The sequence below is a fragment of the Harpegnathos saltator genome, unplaced genomic scaffold (assembly GCF_003227715.2).
Source record: "Harpegnathos saltator strain DR-91 unplaced genomic scaffold, Hsal_v8.6 scaffold627, whole genome shotgun sequence".
Lineage (NCBI taxonomy): Eukaryota > Metazoa > Arthropoda > Insecta > Hymenoptera > Formicidae > Harpegnathos > Harpegnathos saltator.
The window spans coordinates 588,233-611,749 of NW_020230457.1; the positions used below are offsets into that span (position 1 = coordinate 588,233).

Here is a 23,517-nt window from a genome sequence, read left to right on the forward strand (position 1 = left end):
TTGCATACCAGACTTTTTTATAAACAAATTACTTGTTTACCGTGCATGAAGATAAAAGTTATTGATTTATCAATATCTTGTGGATATTATAAACACATTTTATCCACAGGGTATCCGAGATCTTTTGGAGACGAAAAATTGTGCAGATTAATCAGATTAAAAGAAGAGAAGTCAAGCAGCATTTGCAAAAATCGCAATAGTTATTAAATAATTAATAATTAAAAATGACCACATTTTTAGAGGCTCTTTTAATTGATAATTTGAAAATTTGCGTACCTATTTGCAAAATGATAAAGGACTTTTTTGTTCAAAATAACCTACAATTACATGATGGCTATTATGTTTAGTGACAGGTTCAAGGTTCAAAATTCAAAGTTCAACATACTCTTCTCTCGCGACGTGTCAATCTTTCGCGAAGATCATTCGCTAAATATACATAAAAGATAACAAAGCTCGATCTTTTTTTATTTTTAAATAGATTATAGAGGATGAAATTTTGAATGATTTTTTATGATACAATTATATATGAGTCGCTTGTAGTAGTTTCTGAGGTTTTTTGCATATATGGGGTGTCGGCGATATTTTAAAAACGAAAAATTAATTAGAATTAATGAAGATTAATCAGATCAAACTGAGAAGGAAAATATCATTTTGCAAAAATCATACTAGTTATTAAATCATTAATGATTGAAAATGATCACATCTAGAAGCTCTTTTAAGTGATAACTTTAAAATTTTCCTAATTATCTAAACTTGTTTGCAAAATGATAAAGGACTTTTCTGTTCAGAATAACCTAATCTACAATTATATGATGGCTATTCTGCCTAGCGATAGGTTCAAGATTCAGTTCAAAGTTCCGTATATTCATATCTATCGCTAGATAGAATAGCCGTCATATAATTGTAGGTTAGGTCATTTTGAATAAAAAAGTCCTGTATCATTTTGCAAATAAGTACGCAAATTTTCAAGTTACCATTTTAAAAAATTCTCTAGATATCCCATTTTCAATAACTAATGTCTTAATAACTATTGCGATTTTTGCAAAACAGTATATATTTTTCTTCTCAGTTTGACCCGATTAATCTTCACAATTTTTCGTTTCCAAGAGATCCCGGACACCCTGTATGTACAATATTACCCTACACTTATCACATATAATACGTACTAAGATGTCACTTGCTTGCGGCAGTGAATATCTCTCGTAACGTCCAAGTTCAAATAGTAAATTGAGCTTCGGCGAGAACGCTATTAGCTGTCCCCACGCCAGAAAGACATCTTAACCTGAGTGTAATCTGCCACGATTACACTCAGCCGTTTTTACCAATCCTTTTCCACACGGTGATAGTGTGAGATCGGCATCTCTACCCTGATAAGCGCTTGATCCGCGAAGACGCTCCGAGCGGTCGACAGGACAAACGGGATATCACGTTTGACCGTCGCCGAACTAATTCTCATATTTCCTTATTATCGCGCTCATAACGCCCGTCATCGTCACGTAACGTTGTCGCGCGGACTTTATAGCACGATCTAGCCGTTATCGTTATTGCAGCCGTCGCTAGCTAGCTGGCTGCTCCTGCATCCCGCTGCGAGCGCAACACGCCCACGTGCCCAATTCCCAGTGCAATCCGTGTAACTGCGACATTTATTCGCAGGACGACCGATAGAAGTGAGAGACAGAGCGAGAGAGCGCGTGCGAGAGGGAGGGCGGGAGGGAGGGAGGGAGAGAGAGAAAGAGAGAGAGAGAGAGAGAGAAAGAGAGAGAGAGAGAGCAGCCGTCGGCTGGCCACATCGTCGCGATGCTACACGTGCTCCGCTCTATACCGGGTGGCACAGGCAATCGCCGCCACCTGAATCATCGTTACGAAGGAGCGTGATTTTTCGCCGACCACCGCGACATTTTCCCTCGCAGGCCGTCTCCGTCGCATGATACGACGCGTCTCTGGTATCGAACGGCGGTGATATCGCGGCTGTTTCCTCCCCGAGCCTCACGTAGCGCGTGATAACGAAACGGTGAACGCTGCTTCGATCGCTGACAAATTACACCGGAAGCACGCGCACCGTCGGGGACGCTGCGAGGACGTCGGCGACGGTGGAGAACTCGCCGCAAACTTTCCGACGGACTCGGAGAATTAGTATACGATCATCTGGAAAATCCGATCCTGCTTGCAGCGGCGGCGAGCTCTTCGCTCACGGAGGAGGGGGTGCAGGGCGGGGGCGAGCGGGGCGCCGGCGGGCGGAAGAGACGTTCGTGAAATCGCTTAGGGCCGAAGCGATGGCCCCGGCGCGAGATAAAGAAAGAAGCTAGTGCCTTGTAAAGCTCGTAACCCAGATGCGTCCCGTGTGTTTTATTGCCCTTTTACGCTCCATGGCCCGGAGCGAGGAGAGGTGGCGCCACTGGAGCTGGATGGCGACCGTGTTCCGCCGTCGCTCCTCCTGCGCCGCGCGCACTTACGATCCATCCCCGCGTCCTCGTACGCTCGCACTCGCTGAGCTCGTTTCGACGTTTCGGCCGTACATCAGCGACGAGGGGCGCGAAAAAGTTCGCGAGGCGCGGAGACCTCCGTTTAATCGGCATGTCGGGAGTCGTCGCTGTTCATTCGTCTGGCGCAGCCAGCGTGGAACGAGCGGAGCTCTGGGTCGTTGGGTGCGTAATGCGGTCATTTGCGAGTAGCTCGCGATTCTTTAACCCTCCGTGCGGCACATTTTTTTCTACTTGACGGATTTCTATATTTCTTAGGTCACCGATTACTGAGTCCGATTTCAAAAATTCAAAATGGCAAATCCAATATGGCTGTTACATAGGAGCAAATTAGATATTCAAAGAAGCTTATTACATTTAAAATGTGTTTACAAAATCCAGAGAGTATCGATAAATTGATAATTTTTATCTTTACGTAGAGTAAACAAGTAACTTATATTTATAAAATAATATATTTATAAAAAAATCTAGCGTGCGAAAAATTCTGGAAAAAGTATATTATATTTTGGCACGTAAAAAATATTCTGTAAAATTTTCAGCTTCCAATCTTAAAGACTTTATTTGTTTATGAATAATGAAAAATGAGAAATCGGATATAAAAATTATGGAGAACATGTAGAGTAAATATTAATATATCAGAAAAATGAGAGATGATACTTATTTTCATTAAACCGTATAAACGATACATCGTAAAAGTGAAAGAGAAAGAGATGGTAAGTATGCCACTGCCATACAAAGGGTGATATCCTTCGATTCTCTGCTCGAGGAAGATAAAGCAGGCTGGTTGATAAGTACAAAGGAAACGGACTTTGTCCCGAATTTTTGCATACTTATCAAACTTTTTTCTGTATCTTTCAGTAAAATCAGTAGTAATCAGAGTGTTCCTTTGATAAATTGGATATATGAAGGGTCAGTAATAGCGATTATCTGATCGATGAATCTATTTGTTGTTGTTAACCCTTTAAGGACACTGTGTACGTCCCACCTTTTATCTTTTAGATTTTGAAATTTTTTCAAAGACTTTTTAACAAAAAAACATGGGATTTTCTTATTGTACAGGGTAAAAATGTTTCCATAAACTTTTATGAAAATCACAAATTTTTGTTTCGTATGCTCAGTATGCTATACAGTACTCTGCAGTACTTTGCTATTCTCGACCATATCTTTTCTTTGTTATCAACATTTTTTTGCCAAAAAATGTAAGAAATGCAATCTTTTTAATAAAAAAATCCAAACAACATTGCATTTTTCCAAATTATTTTCTTAAAGGATATCTCAAGAATTAGAATCTGAATTTTTATTTAAAATTTTCAAATTAAAAGAATTCAAGATGGCGAATCCAATATAGCGACTTCAAATGTAAAGGTCGAGATATATATTTCGATAGGGATTTTTTAGGTCGCAGAATTCACATTTATGATCGATTTTTGGCCGCCATGTTCGTACAATTTTGAATTCTCCAGATTAAAAATTTTATCCATAGATTTGGATCCAGCGATACAAAAAAATACCTAGATATTTTTAATGCAAGGAAAAGAAAAATGTGTAAGTAAAAGGGTTAAAATGCGATAAAATTAAATCTGACTCAAGAATGAAATGAAACTGTCCGACTGACCCGAAGTCATCTCATAGGCGCGTGCTGGACAACTGATAATCAAATGGTCCGATTTACATGACAAGAAGGATCAACAGTCGGAAGGTTAAAGGTCGTACTGAACGGTCGCGATGAGGAATGCGCGACGGTCGGCTATTTCGTACACGAGCGTGTTCGATTATAACGAGAACACACGGTCGACTTTCTTTTCCCGTCCCTACTTGCTGATGTCTCGTGAGAAATCCATCCCGTCGACTCGCCCGCTTCCCGGCATCAGTGTGTTCAACGGTCAGGATTAATATTTCTCGAGTGGCCGTGGGGTCGATAATACGTATCCTTACCGCAAGTGGAAAGCCGCTTAGGCCGGCAGCCGCAACCGAAAAAGCTTTCCGCGAGAGCTTTCTTTCTCCTCGATCGTTCCCCACGTCCGCACCACGTTGGGAAAGTCGCGGGTGTCTGCGCTCGGGGATAAAACTGGGAGTCCCCGTCCCCCGTTTTTGTATATTTCCTTGCTTAACCCTCGATACAGCCGAAAGCTTTCCTCCTCCGTGAGAGGAGAGAAAATCAATTCGCGCCTAGCAGCGCGTTATGAATCAGAAAACGGAGATCAGCGTGATCCGCTGGTGGAAATACGGCTCTTACGGTATCGTCCTTGCCGTTTGTCAGCAACGAATACTCTCAAAGAGCAAGTCCAAGTGAACACAGGAAGAGACCGTTCCGTAAAACCTGCCATTGCCCGGCATGTGAAATTGTAGGATAAGTCCGTGTATGATGAACATACGGAGAAGATGGCCATAAGCTGTAATTTCCTCAATAATTGTTAAATAGTACTTTTCTGTGGTGATTCTAGGAGATAATTGATACTTACAGTAACTTATGCGCGTACACTATTAGAAACGACAATATTGTGATTATTATGTCATGTTTTTACTTTCGACTGCCTGCAAAACTCTTCATGTGTTTTCTGAAAACTGCTACAACATCGAACAAATTACAATTAAGCTGTCGTGATCAACATTAGTCACATAACATGTTAACGAAGGTACGTCAAACATAATGTGACATAATTCTTATTTCACTATCATTTTTATAAATATTCCAGCCGTCTTCCCCTGACAGTTTGGATAAGATGGCCCATTTTTTCAAGACAAATTGCCCAATACAAAGCACGTATATTCAATATTGTAGGCGGAGAACTATATTCCAGGCAGTAATTTGATAATCGATAATTACCGATAATTTGTAATATTTCCATTGATAATTGTGAATAATTATCGATAATATCAGTTATGATATAATATCAGTTATAATATCAGATAATGACAGTTTTTCACTTGTAATTAGTTCTGCAAGACAAAAGTCTTCTTTATTATTTTACAAAATGTTAGGTATATTTTTAACGTAAATATGTATGATCAACTGTCTTATAATGCTATGGCCATCTTTTTCTCAAAAGTCAGGCCAATGATTAAGTTTTATATGTGGATAATATAAAATTTCTATCAAGTGTTTTCTCCACAACTTCGATAGTATTACATACTTTAAGTTTCAATGAAGAATATGCCAAGCGCTATTAAAAAATACTAAAATTAAAAGTATGTCGTTTGTATTTTAAAACAACTATGGCCATCTTACTCGAATATACCCTACGAGAGGCAGGAGACTGCCATCTTTTCCTCAAAAGTCAGGTAAGGTGGCCAATGCTTATATTTTATAATATTTGGGTGATATAAAATTCTTCTATCAAGTGTTTCCTCTTCATCTTCGATAGTATTACGTACTTCGATTACGAATATTACGTACTTTAACCCCTTCACTGCTGAATTAACTTCCCTTGAGAAAATTATTAAAATATTTGGTAGTCCTACGTTTTTTAGATCGCTAGATTACGAATGTAAAGTCAGATTTGCAAAATTCAAAATGGCGGATTCAATATGGCAATCATGATGTACAAAATTAATGAAAATTTCAATTATTATTAAATAATCACCAGGTCGTAATAAGAACATATGATTCTAGACGATGGAACTCGATCGAGCTGGAAAAAATTTATGTGGGAAAATGTTCAATACTGCATATTTACGCTTACTAGAGATTAAACATTCATTTCTGAGTAAAATAATATCGATAGTATGGATAAGATGGAGATACAGAATGAAAAAACTAAGAAAATAGAGCTAAAAAGTGCAAAAGAATTAAATTTCGGCCGTTTTTGTAGAAATATTGGTTTATAAAAAAAAATCTTACCTGCAAAAAAATATTGAAAAAAATATATGTTTTTGTACATCAAAAAAATATTTGATGAAAATTTCAGACCTCTACATACGAGGAATCGATTTTTTCCTAAAAAAGCATTTTTTTCAACTTTGATTTGTTATAAATAATCATAAATGAATAATTGGGTATAAAAACCTATTGGAATATGTTGAACAACTATTTAGTTATCTAGAAAACTCAAATCCCCGATTAGTTCTTCAAAATTATGTGATTTACAACGCAAAATTGAATCAAGAAAAGGGGGGAAGTATACTTCTCACTAACAGTGAAAGAGTTAAGCTTTAATGAAGTAATATACTGAGTGATGTTAAAATTATATCAAAGATAAGAGAAAATTTTTGGTATCTTAACAAACTATGGCCGCCTTAGCTGAGTTTACCCTAAAAGCCACGTGTTATTCACCTACCACCCGCGGACACGCACGAACGACGACGGACTAGTGGAAAATTTATCATCGTCGTCGGAGCTCCTTTTAGTCACCCAGAAGTTGCGCGAATTAATGATCGCGAATGAAGCGTAATTAATATCGGGCGGCTCAGCGGCCGGGACTGCCGGCGCATTCGAGAATTCCAACGTAAAATCCTCGCCTCGCGTTTCGGCGAGCGGAACTGATTCATTTGCACGCGCGAGAGAGAAACACTCCACCGGCGGAGTTCAATCCTTCCTGTTTAATTTCCCGACAATCCGCCGGATAGGTTACACCCGCAGACTCGGAATTGGACTTTGCAGAATCTGCGAAAGGAACCGAGTGCAGAATCCGGTTTCCGGCTCGCGGCCGATGCCTGTCTCCCGCGGCGGACTCGAAGAAGCACTAATTACAAAAGTAATTACAGCAGTAAGGCACAATAAACGGCATTATCCCGTGTGACAAACGTAATTGCACGGTAACGGAAGGGCAATTAACCGCTCCATTTTCGTGGGCGAATGGCCACGCGTTACCCCCTCCCCCCTCCCCCCACCCCACCCCACCCTGCTGCGTAGAGCGCGCCGGGAGAGGAGACACGAAGTTCCGCACGCACGTCCGATGTTATTTAAGCTTTAGTTTACGTTACTGGCGCCGAGCTTACCGGCTCGGCTTTGCATCCCGTCGCATGCAAATGCGCGCTGGATTATGCATTCCATTCACGAGTTATAGATACATCCTGCGCGAGCGGGAAAACGCGGGCGAGCGAGCTAGCTAGCGAGCGAGCGAGCGAGTTATTATTCCGCAACCCTTCCGCTCGCTGCGGCCGACCATCGCGAATTCATTTCGCATTATAATTTGAGAGATTGCACGCCGGTCGGCCGGCGCGGACGACGATATCGTCCCGCTTCGAGACGCGGTCGCGCGTTGCGGATGCCGTCCGGCTGGCTCTCGAAATTCGCGAACATGCCGCGAACGATACGCCGCGCCGTCGCGACGCTTCGTGCGAGGAACGAGGAAAAAATTCCACGTGCGATTTTCCACCCGGCGCGATTCTATTAGTTGGTGTTTCGGCTAATTTCCGCTGTTCACCTTTAGATGGCTTTAGATGGCCAACTGCAAGTGTAGTCAACTGTGACAGCTGGAACTAGGGTTGCCAGATGGCAAGATGAAAACTAGGGTTTCCAGGAATGTCCCGGAATTCTTAAGCTTGTCCCGTGTCCAGGAATTTAAGTCTTCTGTCCCGGAAAATCAGAATTTCAACAAAATCATAATCATAATATTCAGGTTTCTAATTGGTACCAGAGAGAAACCTGAGAGCGGTCATCGCGATTTATAGGGTCGAATTTTTCGACGTGCCATCTAAGAAAATTGATGTCAACTAAGCCATTCGTGTAGTAAAAATACAATCGCATGATTTATGTCCAAACTTCTCTCTGCTGGTATCTAATTCACGTATTTGTTCGTTGCGAGTACACAACGGCATTTCTTAACCCTCTTGTCTTACTCTTCTATCTCTCAAATTTAACTAAAATTCTTTAACAACCTATTTTTCAACCGTCGCCTAAAATATGCTCCGGTAATAGTCATTTCACATCTGGCAACCCTGGCTTATACTTGTATTGAAACTTATACTTGTATCAATATCAATTGTATATGTATCAAAGATTAGACGTTTTTCAATAAAATTCAATCCACCAAGGTTTATTTTTGCAAGCGGTGATATTGTTTTTAAATCAATTCAGAATGGAACGCAATAAGTTGTTTTCCCGACATATTTTCCTCCACTATTTTGATATACAAAAAAAAACTGCAGCTGACATCGACTATTAGTGGAAACTTGTGATGACTCTGCTCCATCAGAAATAACATGTAGAGATTGTTTTCGACTATTCAAAAGTGGTGATTTTGATATGAAAGATAAGGAATGTTCAGGTCAGCCAGAAAAGTTTGAAGACGCCGAACTGCAAGCATTATTGGACCAAAATCAATCTCAAGCACTCAAGAAATTGGTTGAGGCACTAAACGTTGCAGTTTCGACAGTTTCTGACCGTTTACACGCAATGGGAAAAATTCAAAAGGAAGGAAAATGGGTGCCACATGAACTGATCGAAGCGAGCATGCTGAACCGCGTATCCATCGCCATTGCTCTGATTGCCAGGCAGAAAAAACAGTTTTTTGTACCGGATTGTCACTGGTGATGATAAGAGGATCCATTATGACAATCCTGAACGCAAAAATCAGGTGTAGAGCCAGACTAACCATCCACATGCCAAAACGCAATATTCATGGTCATAAGACATTGCTCTGTATTTGGTGGGATCAAGAAGGTGTTATGTATTATGAGCTCTTAAAACCGAATGAAACTGTCACGGCTGATCGGTTAACAATTATACAGTTTGCGGCTAGCGTTGGGTCAAAAGCGACCATAAATCGCACGCGACAAAAGAAAAGTGATTCTACGACAATGCCCGGCCATCTGTTGTAAATGTCTTCAAGGAAACGTTGACAGAGCTCGAATGGGTGGTTCTTCCGCATGCTGCGTATTCTCCAGACTTGGTCCCGTCTGATTACCACTCGTTCCGTTCAATGCAGCATGTCCTTCAAGACACACGCTTTCGAAATTACGAAGAAGTCCGAAAGTGGATGGATGAATGAACTGCTTCAAAACCTGACTCCCATCGCCGCGGAATTCATCTCTTAGCAGAAAGATGGGAAAAAGTAATACAAAACGATGGAATGTATCTTGATTGATTAATCGATTCATTTTGTAATTGAAACAAATGTGTTTTTTAAGCCAAACACTGCGGAAACCGAGTACCTTAACAGAAACACCTAATATTTCGTTCTCTTTCTCGACTGTCGTGAACGTTCGAGTCCCTAATGACAGAGGCGAACGGTGATTCAGCAGCCACGAGCGACGACAACCATTTTCTGTCGCGCGTTTTATCATAATGAGAAAATGGCGATGAGCGGGTGGGGAGGGGAAATGTCAGGCACAGACACGTGTCATGAGTGGTAAATGTCGAATGTAAACTCCGGCCCCTTTTCTGCCAGCTTTTTATTTGACATTTATTTCTGACACTTGCGTAGGACACGGCGGTATGGACGGAGCATAAATCCACGCTGCGTTTACGTAGCGTAACATTTGTCTCACGACACTTGCATCCGACAGCGCTACGGACAATAGTGCTGTTAATGGAAGCGATAAAGAATCTCCCTCGCAGACGTTGCGTTGCAATGAAAAAAAAGAGGGGGGGAGGAGAACAGACGTTAAGACCGACGGATATTAAAACTCGGGCGGAGATACAAATAAATCCGCTGTGTCGTGTATACTCCCCTTGTCTTAATTATCCTCAGGTATTCCCTTCCGCGAGCATTAAGTGCTAAGTGAAACGTAATCCTTCCTTTTCACGCGAGAGAAGGAATGTGCCGATTTAAGCGGCAGAAAAACTGGTTACTTTACGTATTCGCGAGGCTTTTTCGCGCAGTTTCGCCGAGTCGACCATTAATGCGTTTGCTGGAGAGCATAGAGAGAAAGAGCGTGCGAGCGAGCGAGTGAGCGAGAGAAAGAGATAAGCACGTTTCAACCCTACCAACGCGCACACACACGGACATTTACACGTGCGTAACACTGTGGACGCTCGCTAAGTGGTCCATTCAGCGATGCCTGACGGAATACATTACAGGAAGTCGCAGTTAAAAACTCGTTCCTTCCCCGCTCGCCAACGAAGTCCCTTTCATGGTGTGTGTCCGACGCTTCGCGTAATAATTCTTTTCCTCTTTGAGGGAAAATTTCGCCGCGTTCAGACATACAAACAATCGCACGGGGCTGCTGTACCGGCTTATACCTGGTATTTCCGAATTTATGATCGCTGCGTCTTAATTCTCTATAACGTCGTCTAACTTTGAAGTTACATACTGGTATATCGACATTCTTAGCTTTAATTATGCAGGGTACTTAAAAAAAGGCTTCAGGACTTTAAGAGCAGATAGTACCCATAAAATGGAGGAAAAAAGTCCTGATAAACATGGGTCAAAAAATTAATATTGCCGGAATTATGAACAATTATTTATTTTAATTAAAGCAAGTGATTTACTCGCTTTTGATACGCGGCCATATATGAGAAATGCATTTCTGTCATTTCTTGATTGGGGTAATACGATATCATTCTTACCGTAGTATGAAAATTTTGTGTTTTCTTTGCAACCGCTCATTGTTCACAAGGATATGTGACTAATAATTGCTTGGTGAAACGTGTGTATAAATGAGGAAAAAAAGAGTTAAGAAAAAAATTAGAGGTTAGGGGAAAAAATTAGAGATTTATATTCCGAGCAAGAGCGGAGCTACTTTTTTCAGAGATTCTTTTAGAGTATGGTACTCTCTTTATCGATAAATAATATATATAAATTATATAAATATATCGATAAATAATATATATAAAATATATCAATATATATAAATTATATCGGTACACAAAAGCATCAAAAGCGAGTAAGCGCTTGCTTGAATGGAAATAAGCAATTGTTCGCAAGTCCGATAATGTTAATCTTTTGACCCATGTTTATTAGGATCTTTTCCTCCATTTTGTGCGTGCTATCGTAAAGTCCTGAAACCTTTTTTTTTAAATACCCTGTATATGCACATACAGGTATTGTATACCATTGTAAGACCAAAGTTGCAAACCGTTTTAGATAAAACCTTCTGAGATAAAATCTTTAAAAATTATAGATTAATTGTTAATATACTTATCGACTTTTGGAAATTCCAAAATCATCAAATTGACAAAAGTCAGAGCGCTATTGTAACAATATATTCTTGAAACCAAGTAGAGTAAAAAAGCCTAGTACCATTTTTTTTCCGATAAACAATTAGCGAGATATCGTAAGTTAAAATATTGAAAAAGTTAAGTTTTCCTTAAATATCTAAAAAAATATTAGGCAAAATAAAAAAATGTTTCGAACAAAAATTGTTCAAATTAATTGGTAGAAAAAGACGATGTAATACAAAATTCGGGTTTCCGTTTAAGAAAAGTAATGATTAGTGAATATTTCAAAAGTGGCGTCATCTGTAAACAAACTGTCATAGTTATTTTATGTCTCCCTTGAAAACATACAACTTTGTCTGAAACATCTTTCCACATCTTCCATATTTTTCGAGATATTTGACTGTCAAAAATAAAATGGGACACCCTGTATATCTGGACATTTGCTGCTTTCGCGTTACGTAGTTTTTTTCTGATATTCACTAAAGAAAGATTGAGTCACAGAGGGAGAATTAAGATATTCCTTTCAGAGGCCTCGCGCGCTCCCCTCTGAATTTCGAGCTATAATTACATAATCTCGTGGAGAAGTACTCAAGAGGACAACAAGTGATGTTACCTTGCGGAGCATCTCCTCGAGGGACTCCATGTCTAAAGAGGAATTGTTGTTGTCCGTGTGTACGGGTTGCATCATCGGCGATTGATCGCTTCACCTTTTTCCACGTGCGAGTCACTAGTCCCGATGCGTTGCCTCGCAAACACTGTTATCGACGATCGTTCTTCCGTCGACGGCGGCTCCGTCGAGCGACACAAACGTCGTGTTATGAACGTCGACACTCGTCACCTCGTAACTCCACTGTCACTCCTCGCGTCGCGTTTCTCATCGTAATCGAAGGTGCGCGCGTAACGATCGTTTACGGACGCTCAGAACGCCTACCTGAAATTCCAGCGGAAATTTCCTCTGCAAACAGAAGTTTCAGAATCGCCTGCGAGCGATCGGGTTTTTCAAAGTTCCTGCGAGCCGCGCGATTCATTAACTGATTGTGCCTGTCGCGCGGCTCAATCAGTCGAGAAGGAACGTGTTTCTATGTATATACTCGGAGAACGTCCAGAGGCACGCATGCACGCACGCACGCACGTGTGTTCCCCTCGTATTTTCTTTCTCGATTGTCCGTGAAGTGCAGCGACTAACTGCATCTCGTGAAAGGCGACAGGCGGGCAGGAAACGGCGCGTTTCTTTCTTCTGGAAATCGCGCCTTTCGAGACTCCCAAAGCGAGGCTTAAAAATACTTCACGTACGAAAATAGTCGTAGAGCCGGAGAGAGGCGACGCTCGAGACGTTCCTCTCGACAGTTCTCGATGACGACCGCGGCGTGACGACGCGCCGCGGCCGTCGAGAGATCAACCCCCGCCGTCGGAGTTTTGCATCGCGCCCTCGTAAATATCGACGATGATACACGAGACAAAAGGGAGAATCCCTCTTTTCCGCGAAGACAATTCAATCAGCGGATTAATTGCCCTTCCGTTACCCAGGAGGTTTTTGACGCGTTGTTCAAAATACCCCATCGCGTCAGGTTTCCAAGATATCCTAACCTTAAATTTACGCCAGAAAGACCATTTTTCATCATTTTTAAACTGAAATAAGCAAATCTAGCAAAATCTCTCTTTTTACATTTTATGAATACAACAAATACTGCGTACATATCTGTCAAACGTTTTGTAACTCTTAATTCTTTGCAGTACGGCGGTACGCTGCGATATATTACTAAAAGAAATATTACAGGGTGTCACACAGACCACCCGTATCATCCGACCTTTTTTGTAAACGCGACATTTCAGGGAAAAATGTTTCAGACAAAAGTTGTATGGTTTTAAAGGGGACATAAAACAACTATATCATTTTGTTTACAGATTGCGCTATTTTCGAGATATTCACTGATCTTAAATGGAAACCCCAATTTTTTATTATATCACATTTTTCTAGCAATTAATTTGAACAACTTTTGTTTGAAATATTTTTTTATTTGTCTAATATTTTTTGAGATATTTAAAGAAAACTCGGTAACTTCTTCTTTATATTTAACTTACGATATCTCGCTAACTGTTTGTCGAAAGGAAAAATAGTACTAGACTTTTTTACTTTCTTAGTCTCAAGAATATATTATTATAATAGCGCCCTAACTTTTGTTAACTTATCGGTCTTTAGAAATTTCAAAATCATCAAATTAACAAAAGTCAGGTTGTTATTGTAACAATATATATTCTTGAGGCCAAATAGAGTAAAAGAGTCTAGTACATTTTTTCTTCCGACAAATAGTTAACGAGATATCGTAAGCTAAATCTTGAAAAGTTACCAAGTTAAATATCTCAAGGAATATTAATCAAGTAAAAAAATTTCTCAGACACAAAAGTTGTTAAAATTAATTGGCAGAGGAAGATGATATAATAAAAAAGTTGAAGTTTCCATTTAAGAAAAGTAATGATCAGTGAATATCTTGAAAGTGGCGCCATCTGTAAACAAAATGATACAATTGTTTTATGATAACCTCTTTAAAACCATACATTTTGTCTGAAACGTTTCTTAGTACATCTTTCATACTTTTCGTGATTTTTGTCTGGCTCATTTAAAATGGGACATCCTATATATGTATAAAACACGAGAAACGCATGAGAAATTTAAAATTCTTACACGTTGCATTGAAAATGGAGGCTCCAAATTTCAGAGGCTTAGAAAAAGTGCGACTTTACGAAAATGTAGTGTTTGTGAGAAAATGTCTTCTATAAAATATAGTTAAAATTTATTTGCATGTGTTTCATTCATATAAATAAACATTTCAAATGTTTATTTGTTTATTTTTATTGAATGTACAGGCAATTTTGGTAGATCTTTTGTTGTTCAAATCCATTGGCTAAATGAATTCATCACTTCCCGTTTCAGGCTTATTCTAACCTAAAAAAAATGACAAAAATGGCCTTCGTGGCACTTTAGGTTAGAATATCTCGGAAACCTGACGCGATATATTTGGGTAATGGATTTACTTTTAGGAAAGTCAAAAACTTTCGAAATCGTCTATACAAAGTCTGGAGGTCGGAGCAAAAATTAAAATTTGTCAGCTTGTTATAGAGATACGCGCCGCTACGACGATTCTTTCACGCGTGCTCTTCCGGAGTTACGCGAAGACCGGTTTCTCGTCGGCTTCTTCTAATTTTGAAAAATAACGAACCGCGGAGGATCAATATTTTTGTTCGCTACCTCGCGCTAATCACCGTACACACGCGGCTCGCTTCCGTCTCCTTCTTGTTAAAGTTCAATTCGTTCCGGTATTTGGTAAGCAAATAGAAGACAGATCGCGCGTTCTCGCGCGCCGCGGGGTGGGCCTCGAAGAGCAACCAAAGGACGAGAGTGGCGTGCGCGCGCGCGCGCGCGGAAAGTTAGTTTCTGCTTTGCCTCTTCCTCGTTGCCCCCTTGCCGTCGCTTGTACAGCATTTTTATTATTTTCTTAGTCGAGATAAGCTCGTTCAATATTGACCGAAACGACTGCGCGGCTCGCGGTAGATTGCTAGCGGATATCGTCGTGTCGACCACTAAGGAAGTGCAATCGTCGTCTGGGAATTGAGTAAACCTGGCCGAGAGAAGTTTGCCCTGAAGAACTCTCGAATATTTACCGTTCGATATTCTCGTAATTAATACCACGAGTTTGCTTCCAAGTGCGAACGAACGGAATCAACGAACACAGGGAGGTGAAACGCGAATTAAAGTCTCTTCAGGCATGAATTCGTCGATTGAGATCGAAAAGACGCGGAAAAAGGGCGCCGCGCACGTGCTGAATGCTGAAAAAAGAAAGGAAGAAAACGTGCCTTTTTAAGTGGCTCCCCAGCGCGTTGGCGCGAATCGAACGACACATGATTTCGATCGAATGAGATTTTTGTTCCATTTATGAGCGCCTGTGTCTCGTCCCCTCCTTTATCCGAGTGACATTCGTTTGAACCTAACCCTCGGACGCATACCGGTGAAACGACGCGCACACGCTCGTCTATATATCTCGATGCACCATGATCAAAGCTTAATTGAAAAAGAGCGGTCCTGAACAGCGACTGATACCACCTGGAATAGATACCATCCAGGCCGGCTTTTACCTCGCTGTCTCTTGTGTAAGCGGATATATGGGTTACCGCTTTGATCAGAGGGTGAAAAGGGCCGTAGAACTTTTCGAGAGAAATCAAGAAGCATTTTGTCCGACATAGAGGCGGCAATTAATCGGGGAGTTGCGATAATAGAGCCTGGGCGACACGATATACCGGGGAAAGTGGATGGGGAATTTCGGAATGCACAACTCGAGTGAGATCTTATGCGTGGTCTAAAATTCGCATAAACAAAAAATGCAGATGAACAAAAGAAAAAAAGGAGGAACATCAATAAAGAATGTTGGATAATAATACGTTCTTCTGCCTCCACAGGATTTTCGAAAAACAATTTTTTTATATTGCACCATCATTAGTAAAAAGCTACTATCAAATATCACTCCAAGTTTATTTTCTTGTTATTGTTTATAGCAAAATATATACGAGAACTGACCTGTTTTATCATAATGTTGTCATTACTGATAGTGTGAATAAATACCTATAAAATTAGTATTACCAGCGTGGTGATGTTTTTTAATAAGATCAAAAATTCACACGGCATGATATTTCATCAGTGACAGACAGCTGGTTAAGGATTAGGAGTGTCAAAAATAATCATTAAGTGAGAGAAAACTCGATCTATAAAATCAATTATCAATTTAAAACAGTTATTAATTATTAATCTGGGTATATCATCGAGCCCTTTTCATGACTAATGAATGGATTAATAAAATATCTTCGCTTATTATACTCTTCGCCATCATATTAACATCACTTTAGACTACAATATATATCACCTCCAAGGTAAAAGTGAATACAACTCATGATGAAAAAATTAATTTTTTATCACTCCTGATATATATGATGTTCCAGATCACCCGATTTTTTTCTAAATGCGACATTTTAGAGAAAAATGTTTCAGACAAAAGTTGTATGGTTTCAAAGGAGACAAAACAACTATATCATTTTGTTTGCAGATGGCGTCACTTTCGAAATATTCACTGATTATTATTTTTCTTAAATGGAAACCCCAATTTTTTGTTATATCATCTTTCCTATCTAGTAATTAATCTAACAATTAATTTTAACAATTTTTGTCTGAGACATTTTCTCATTTGCCTAATATTTTTTGAAATGTTTAAGGAAAATTTGATAACTTTTCCGATATTTAACTTACGATATTTGTCTCGCTATTTATCGAAAGAAAAAATAGAGTAAAAAAGTCTAGGACCATTTTTTCTTTCGACAAATAGTTAGCGAGACATCGTAAGTTAAATGTTGAAAAAGTCACCAAGCTTTCGTTAAACATCTAAAAAAAATATTAGGTAAATAAAAGAATGTTTCGGACAAAAGTTGTTCAAATTAATTCGTAGAAAAAGATGGTATAATAAAAAATTGATAATGATCAATGAATATCTCGAAAATGGCGCCATCTGTAAACAAAATGATACAGTTGTTTTATGTCCCCTTTGAAACTATACAACTTTTGTCTGAAACCTTTTTGACAACTTGATCCTCTATACTGCGTCAAAGTTACGATTATTATATAAGTTTTAATTTCTTTTTTATCTTAATCTTCTTATTTCGCTTTTGATGTTTAATTCTTTTGTTCAAGTTTTTTTGTTTTTTTGTCCTTTTATTTTTTGTTTCTGGACATACTGAATACTACAATCACTAATTTGAACACTAACATGAACACTTGAACACTGAACACTAACTTTTAAGTATCCTTTAAGCATCTTCTAATGATGATCGCTCAGGATTCGACGAATAATGAGCAGCATCATCTGTACTATTTTCAAAATGTTTCTAAATTGACGTTAATATGCAACAAGAAAATATAATGAGTGAAAATATTTTTATTAGTCCACTTGTTAGTCACGAAAAGGACTTAGATACTACAAATGTCTTAATAATTAATTCCGGTTCTACGGGTCGAATGTTTTTCTCATCTAACGGTTACTCTTGACATTCCCAATGATCATGCAATACAAAAAAAAAATTGTTTCTCGAAAATTCTGTGGCGGCAGAAAAACGTCCTTATTGACCCTCCTCCTCCGTAAGAATTGCACTTGGTCTGCACGAGGAAAAAAAAGAAACGCAAGATGGGACGCGAGCTTTTAATCTATTTCGCCATAAACATCCCCATACGAACCCTTCCAATTCTTACGTTCTTAATTTTCGTTCACCCTTATTCCCGCGAGATTTATCGCAAAGTAGCGTTTAAAAAGGGGAGAATATTTATTCGGTCCGGGAAATTAAATTTAATTCCCCCGAGAACAATATAAGAAATGCGAAGCGAGTAAAAATACGAAACGAAATACAACAATGGATTTTCGCTAATTCCGCTGGACTTCGTGCAAGAGCGAAGCGGGCGGAAGTTGGTACGACGACACTCAGCCCTGTCCGCGGGATATTTTTGGGACAATATGACAAGCGTGCACGCGCATAAATATATAGACAAATTAACAGCGTAAGGAGAGATATTAACAGAAGTAACGGCGGCGAGCGAAAGCGATGACACATAAAGATTGCGGTGAAATTTTCGTGAATTACGGCACCTTCGCACGGCACTCTAAATTAAGAGGAGCCACGGAGCAGATTCTCATTTCGGCATTAACTGTGTAACAAGTTTTAAAAGCGACTACATTCAACTGGGACGAACTTTTGATCAATTGCAGCGGCGACAATGCGGAACGGCTCTCGGCGAGGGGCAGCGGAATGAAACAGGTCGAATTTTAATGAGACCGATCGATGAAAATGCCGGGAAAACTCGCCGCCGCTCGCCGTATATCTTTCCGAGTTTCAATGTTACACATCTCCGTAATTATGTGCATTACATGTGCAATACAGTGCATTCCTTAATGTTCAAAGTATAAAATAAATTTGATTGAATCACAAGAACCGATCCGATTTGTAATTATAGATAAAAATGCAGTCGTCCGTTTGCACTTCTCAATCTCGTATTCATCTTTTTCTGACTTGGTTGACGATACTTCGGGCCTTTGCATTCAAATCGCTCCTGCTCCTGCTCAATTTTTCGATATCCTTCTTCCAACTTCACACAAATATTTTTAAATGTATATATTTAAAAAATGTGCGATACAAAATGGCAAAAGAATTTTTTTTTTTCCATATAATTCCTCCCTCAATTTTCAATAATGTGCTTCCCTCTCTCTTTGTACGCGCGCGCACAGTGTCCACCTGTCTCTCGAAGTTTGGTAATTGTGTGTGTGTGTGTATAAAGTTGTATGGTCGCGAAAAGTTTTTTTATTTCCACAAGCGCTGACTCGACGTCTTCGCGGCGGAAAAATCGATTCGGCGTAGGTCAAACAGTCCATCTCGCAATTTTATCCGCTTATTCCGGGATCTCTCTCTGTTTCTCTCTTTCTCTTTCTCCCCCTCTCTCTCTCTCTCTCTCTCTCTCTCTCTCTGTTGTGCTTTGTCGATGCGAAACTGCACGAAAACTTCGTAATTTATTCTTTCCGACCTTTATACGTATACACACAGTATGCTCCAGTTCCTAGTAAGTCATTAATCACGCGCGCATACTTGCAGCAATTTCTTTCCCCCCGGCAGAAATTTAATAGAATACCGGCGTCGTTGATGATAAAAAGAATTTAATTTTCTCGATTCTTCTTTTATCAAGGCGCGATTTTTCACGACCCGTTTATCGATCGTGCCGCACCGGGACAGAATCTAGCAGCTCCACGCGACCCGCGCAACAATTAAACAAACTTATCTTGACCGAGAGCTCTTTTGATTTCTCCTTTCGTCCTGCGTGATTTGCTCGCTAATTGACACAGCCTTGGCAAGAAAGAGGCCACTAATTGCTTTAGCAGCGCCGTTCAAACGCGACCGCGTCTAGAACCGAGGATCGCGCCCCGTACGGCGAGGGGAGAAAATTTGGCCAAACAAAACGAACTCGCCAGTAGTTTTATCACGATCCTCTGTGAAAATTACATTGAGAGAGAGAGAGAGAAAGAAAGAAAGAGAGAGAGAGAGAGAGAGAGAGAGAGAGAGAGAAACTGGGAATTTATAACTTTACAAATACTACCCGCTCCTCAATCTGTCAATCCTCTCCAAGCGAATCAGCGTGTCATGCGTCGCAACTTCCGCTTGTCCGGGAATGAAACGAATACATACCTGACATTTTTGGAGGCAAAGAGAGGAGAGAGGAAATTCGCGAGAAAGCATGAGGAGCACCCCGGGAGAAACACACGAGAAAGAGTGAGAATGAGAGAGAGAGAGAGAGAGAGAGAGAGAGACAGAGAGAGAGAGAGAGAGAGAGAGAGAGAGAGAGAGAGAGAGAGAGAGAGAGAGAGAGAGAGAGAGAGAGAGAGAGAGAGAGAGAGAGGGAGACAACCACGTTTATGCAGAAACCTCCGGTGACTTCCCCAGACATTACATACCACCTACGTTCGCACTTATCCCTTCAATTTACATTAGACAGCGCGACAAGCACCCGCCATGACATGCCGCCAAGATCTTTCCGCGGCCGTCAAGCGCGACGCTGTCGGATCGATGTGACGCGGGATGATCGCGGAATTGCGGATCGCATGTCGCTTCGCGACGCGAGCGAGAAGAGAGAGAGAGAAAGAGAGAGAGGGGAGACTAGGGAGAGAACGAGAGAACTCCGTAGTACTCCGATCGCGTTTCACGGGCCACTGAGGGAAGTCACGTCTGTCGCGGTGGCCGATGCCGAAGGATTGCGTTGGGCGCATACGTCACATGCGCGCCGCCGCCGCTGCCGCCGCCGCCGCCGCCGCCGCCGCCACCGCCTCCGCCACACCATTACACCACCACACCATCGCTACACCGCCCCACCGCCGTCTCCGACACGACAGCGATGGCACCGTATCGCACGTAGAGAGATGCACTCGTAAAGTGTCAATTAAGTCGAAGACTGTACTTCCGGATGAACCACCCCCTCGATTGGAGTGAAACTTTTTTGGTGAACTCCAGGGATCATGTTAAAGTCAGGTGTCAAGGTCCCAAGTGTGGGGGTCTTGAACAGGTTCAAAGAGGATTTGATAAAATTGAGTAGTTTAAAGATATTTTCACTCTTAACCACCTCCCGTCACAATGACTTTGGTGCTTTGATCCTTGACGCGTATCATGAAGGTCGTAGTCTCCTGAGGGCTCTCCCACCAATTTTAGCGAAGGCTCATATCGTTTGTTAAGAAATTATTAGCAAAATAGGATTAACTACGTCGTTTTTGTACGATGGTCAATTGTAAGGCAGAAAACTGAAGAAAAAAATAGGTGCTGGCCGTTTTCATCGAGGAGTTTGGGTAGAGATAGGTTAGGTTAGGTTAATTTTCTTTATGTTATTTTCAGTGACAATCTACTGAGTTTATCGACTTATTTCCAGTAATAGTTGATTGAGTTATATATCTTCAGGAATAGTTTATGGATAGATTCAATGATGGTTTATCGAGTTTATCGATTACGTTCATACTTCGCTCCGCTTTTCCGTAGGAACATACAGCTCTATATATAAGTTTTTCATTTTCCACGCGGAGCGAGATCTATTCCACACTTCGGATATAAATTGCTTTTTAATTTCACGAGATCCTCGCGTTGCGTAGGAGCTCTTGCTAACCTTTTCACGATCTGATATTTTAGTATATGACAGCCTAATTAATTTAGCAAAGAGAAAAATTTCAACTACACATACCTTCTGCTCAAAAAGTACCCGGAATCGAGCAATAAAACACAAAATATTCAATTACCGATTCAAAATATTCAACAGCCGATTTTGGTATGACCTTGAGTTTCTTCAGCGAATTCTCTTCTACTGCCTCAGTTGTCTCAAAACGCACAATATAAAGCAGTAATTTGAATTTTGGCAAATCATGATGCGCTGCATGAATGTTTTGTCGATAGATGCTTGAAAAATCATTTCTTCGGTCACATTTTTGCGGTATTCTTTTCGCAAAAAGTTCAGCTGTTTCGGCAGCTGTGCTACGACGCGTCTCATGCCCAAAACTTTCAGTAAAAATGGTATGAACAGAGCCATTTGATATGTTAATCCTTTCACTGCTGAATTAACTTCCCTTGAGAAAATTATTAAAATATTTGGTAGTCCTATGTTTTTTGGGTCGCTAGATTACGAATCTAAAGTCAGATTTGCAAAATTCAAAATGGCGGATTCAATATGGCAATCATGATGTACAAAATTAATGAAAATTTCAATTATTATTAAATAATCACCAGGTCGTAATAAGAACATATGATTCTAGACGATGGAACTCGATCGAGCTGGAAAAAATTTATGTGGGAAAATGTTCAATACTGCATATTTACGCTTACTAGAGATTAAACATTCATTTTTGAGTAAAATAATATTGATAGTATAGATAAGATGGAGATACAGAATGAAGAAACTAGGAAAATAGAGCTAAGAAGTGCAAAAAAATCAAATTTCGGCCGTTTTTGTAGAAATATTTGTTTATAAAACAAAAATCTAACCTGCAAAAAAATACTGAAAAAAATATATGTTTTTGTACAACATCAGAAAAATATTTGGTGAAAATTTCAGACCTCTACATTCAATACTCTCCGAGGAATCGATTTTTCCATAAAAAAAGCATTTTTTTCAACTTTGATTTGTTATAAATAATCACAAATCAATAATTATTGGGTACAAAAACCTGTTGGAGTATGTTGAACAACTATTTAATTATCTGGAAAACTCAAATTCCCGATTAGTTCTTCAAAATTATGTGATTTACAACGCAAAATGGAATCAAGAAAAGATGGGAAGTATACTTCCCACTAACAATGAAAGAGTTAAATTCGGCAGCAATCTCTCTCACTCACACGGCTGTTTTCAAGCACTAATATCATCACTCTTTTAACGTTTCGTCGTTTGACATGGATGGGCGACCAGAACGAGGCAAGTAACCCTTTAACCCTCTTTGAATAATTTCTACCACTCATATACCTGTGTTTTTGAAATATAGCTATCCGCATATGCTTTTTGTAGCATTTTCAACACGCCGGCATAACAAATTTCGTTAAAAACACAGAATTTAAGGCAAACTCTTTGCTCCACAATATTTGACATCGTGAAAATCGCAAATGGTACTTGCAGTTGGCTGATATAAACAGCTATCACGAACGAACTAATTGATCACGCTCCAATTCTATATGGAAATTAAGTACGATGATAACTTAACCACAAAAGGATTTTGAAATATCATAAACGCGCGTCATTTAAATGAACACTTCCGGGTACTTTTTGAACAGAAGGTATTTTGTTTTTCCACGAAAAATATACAATCTAATCTCTCAATCTAGGACGTCAGAAAATTACATTCTATTCATTACATTTTTTTTGTTAATCTTTTAATAAACAATGATCGCCGGTTAAAATCTTTTAAAGGTTACTCAAGACATTGACCGTGACAACATATGTCAAGTTGCCATTTTACTGAATATCTCGAAATACAACTGATATAATCTTCAAACCTTTTTTGTTAATAACTTTTCAACGAGCGATGGGCGACGGATAAAACTTGATCGAAAATACTTGAAATGATGACTTTCATGCTACAGATCGAGATCAAAGTCGTCGATGGGGAATAAGTAAGGGTAGCAATATTTTTAAACTATATATAAGTAAGGGTAGCAATATTTTTAAACTATATATAAATAAGGATAGCAATATTTTTAAACTATATATTCAACTTTATAATATTATCTTTCAGGCTACTCAAGATCCACACTTGGGACTTGGAGAGAGTTAACCCTAATGCGATCCCCCGAGCTCACCTGATAAGTTTCATTCCGATCGAAGAGGTGGTCCATTCTGAAGAACATCCTCGGACATGCCCTTATCGCCAGTCGATTTCGCAACAGCCGTCTCCCCCC

General features: G+C 39.8%; 1 protein-coding gene across 6 annotated transcripts in view; it reads right to left on the minus strand.

Annotated features, from left to right (window-relative positions):
• Positions 1-23,517, minus strand: part of LOC105187233 (uncharacterized protein CG43867) — a 159,957-nt gene that overhangs the window by 45,625 nt on the left and 90,815 nt on the right. Inside the window, exons 1-2 of one of the 6 annotated variants that reach the window (XM_025304565.1) lie at positions 20,052-20,324; positions 12,137-12,454 (exon numbers count right to left, since the gene is read on the minus strand). The exons of the other annotated variants lie outside the window; for them this stretch is intronic. Coding sequence (XP_025160350.1) covers positions 12,137-12,211 — 75 coding nt within the window. The 5' untranslated portion in view covers positions 12,212-12,454; positions 20,052-20,324. Of the gene's footprint in view, positions 1-12,136; positions 12,455-20,051; positions 20,325-23,517 lie in introns of those variants that run through there. 6 annotated transcript variants of the gene reach the window in all.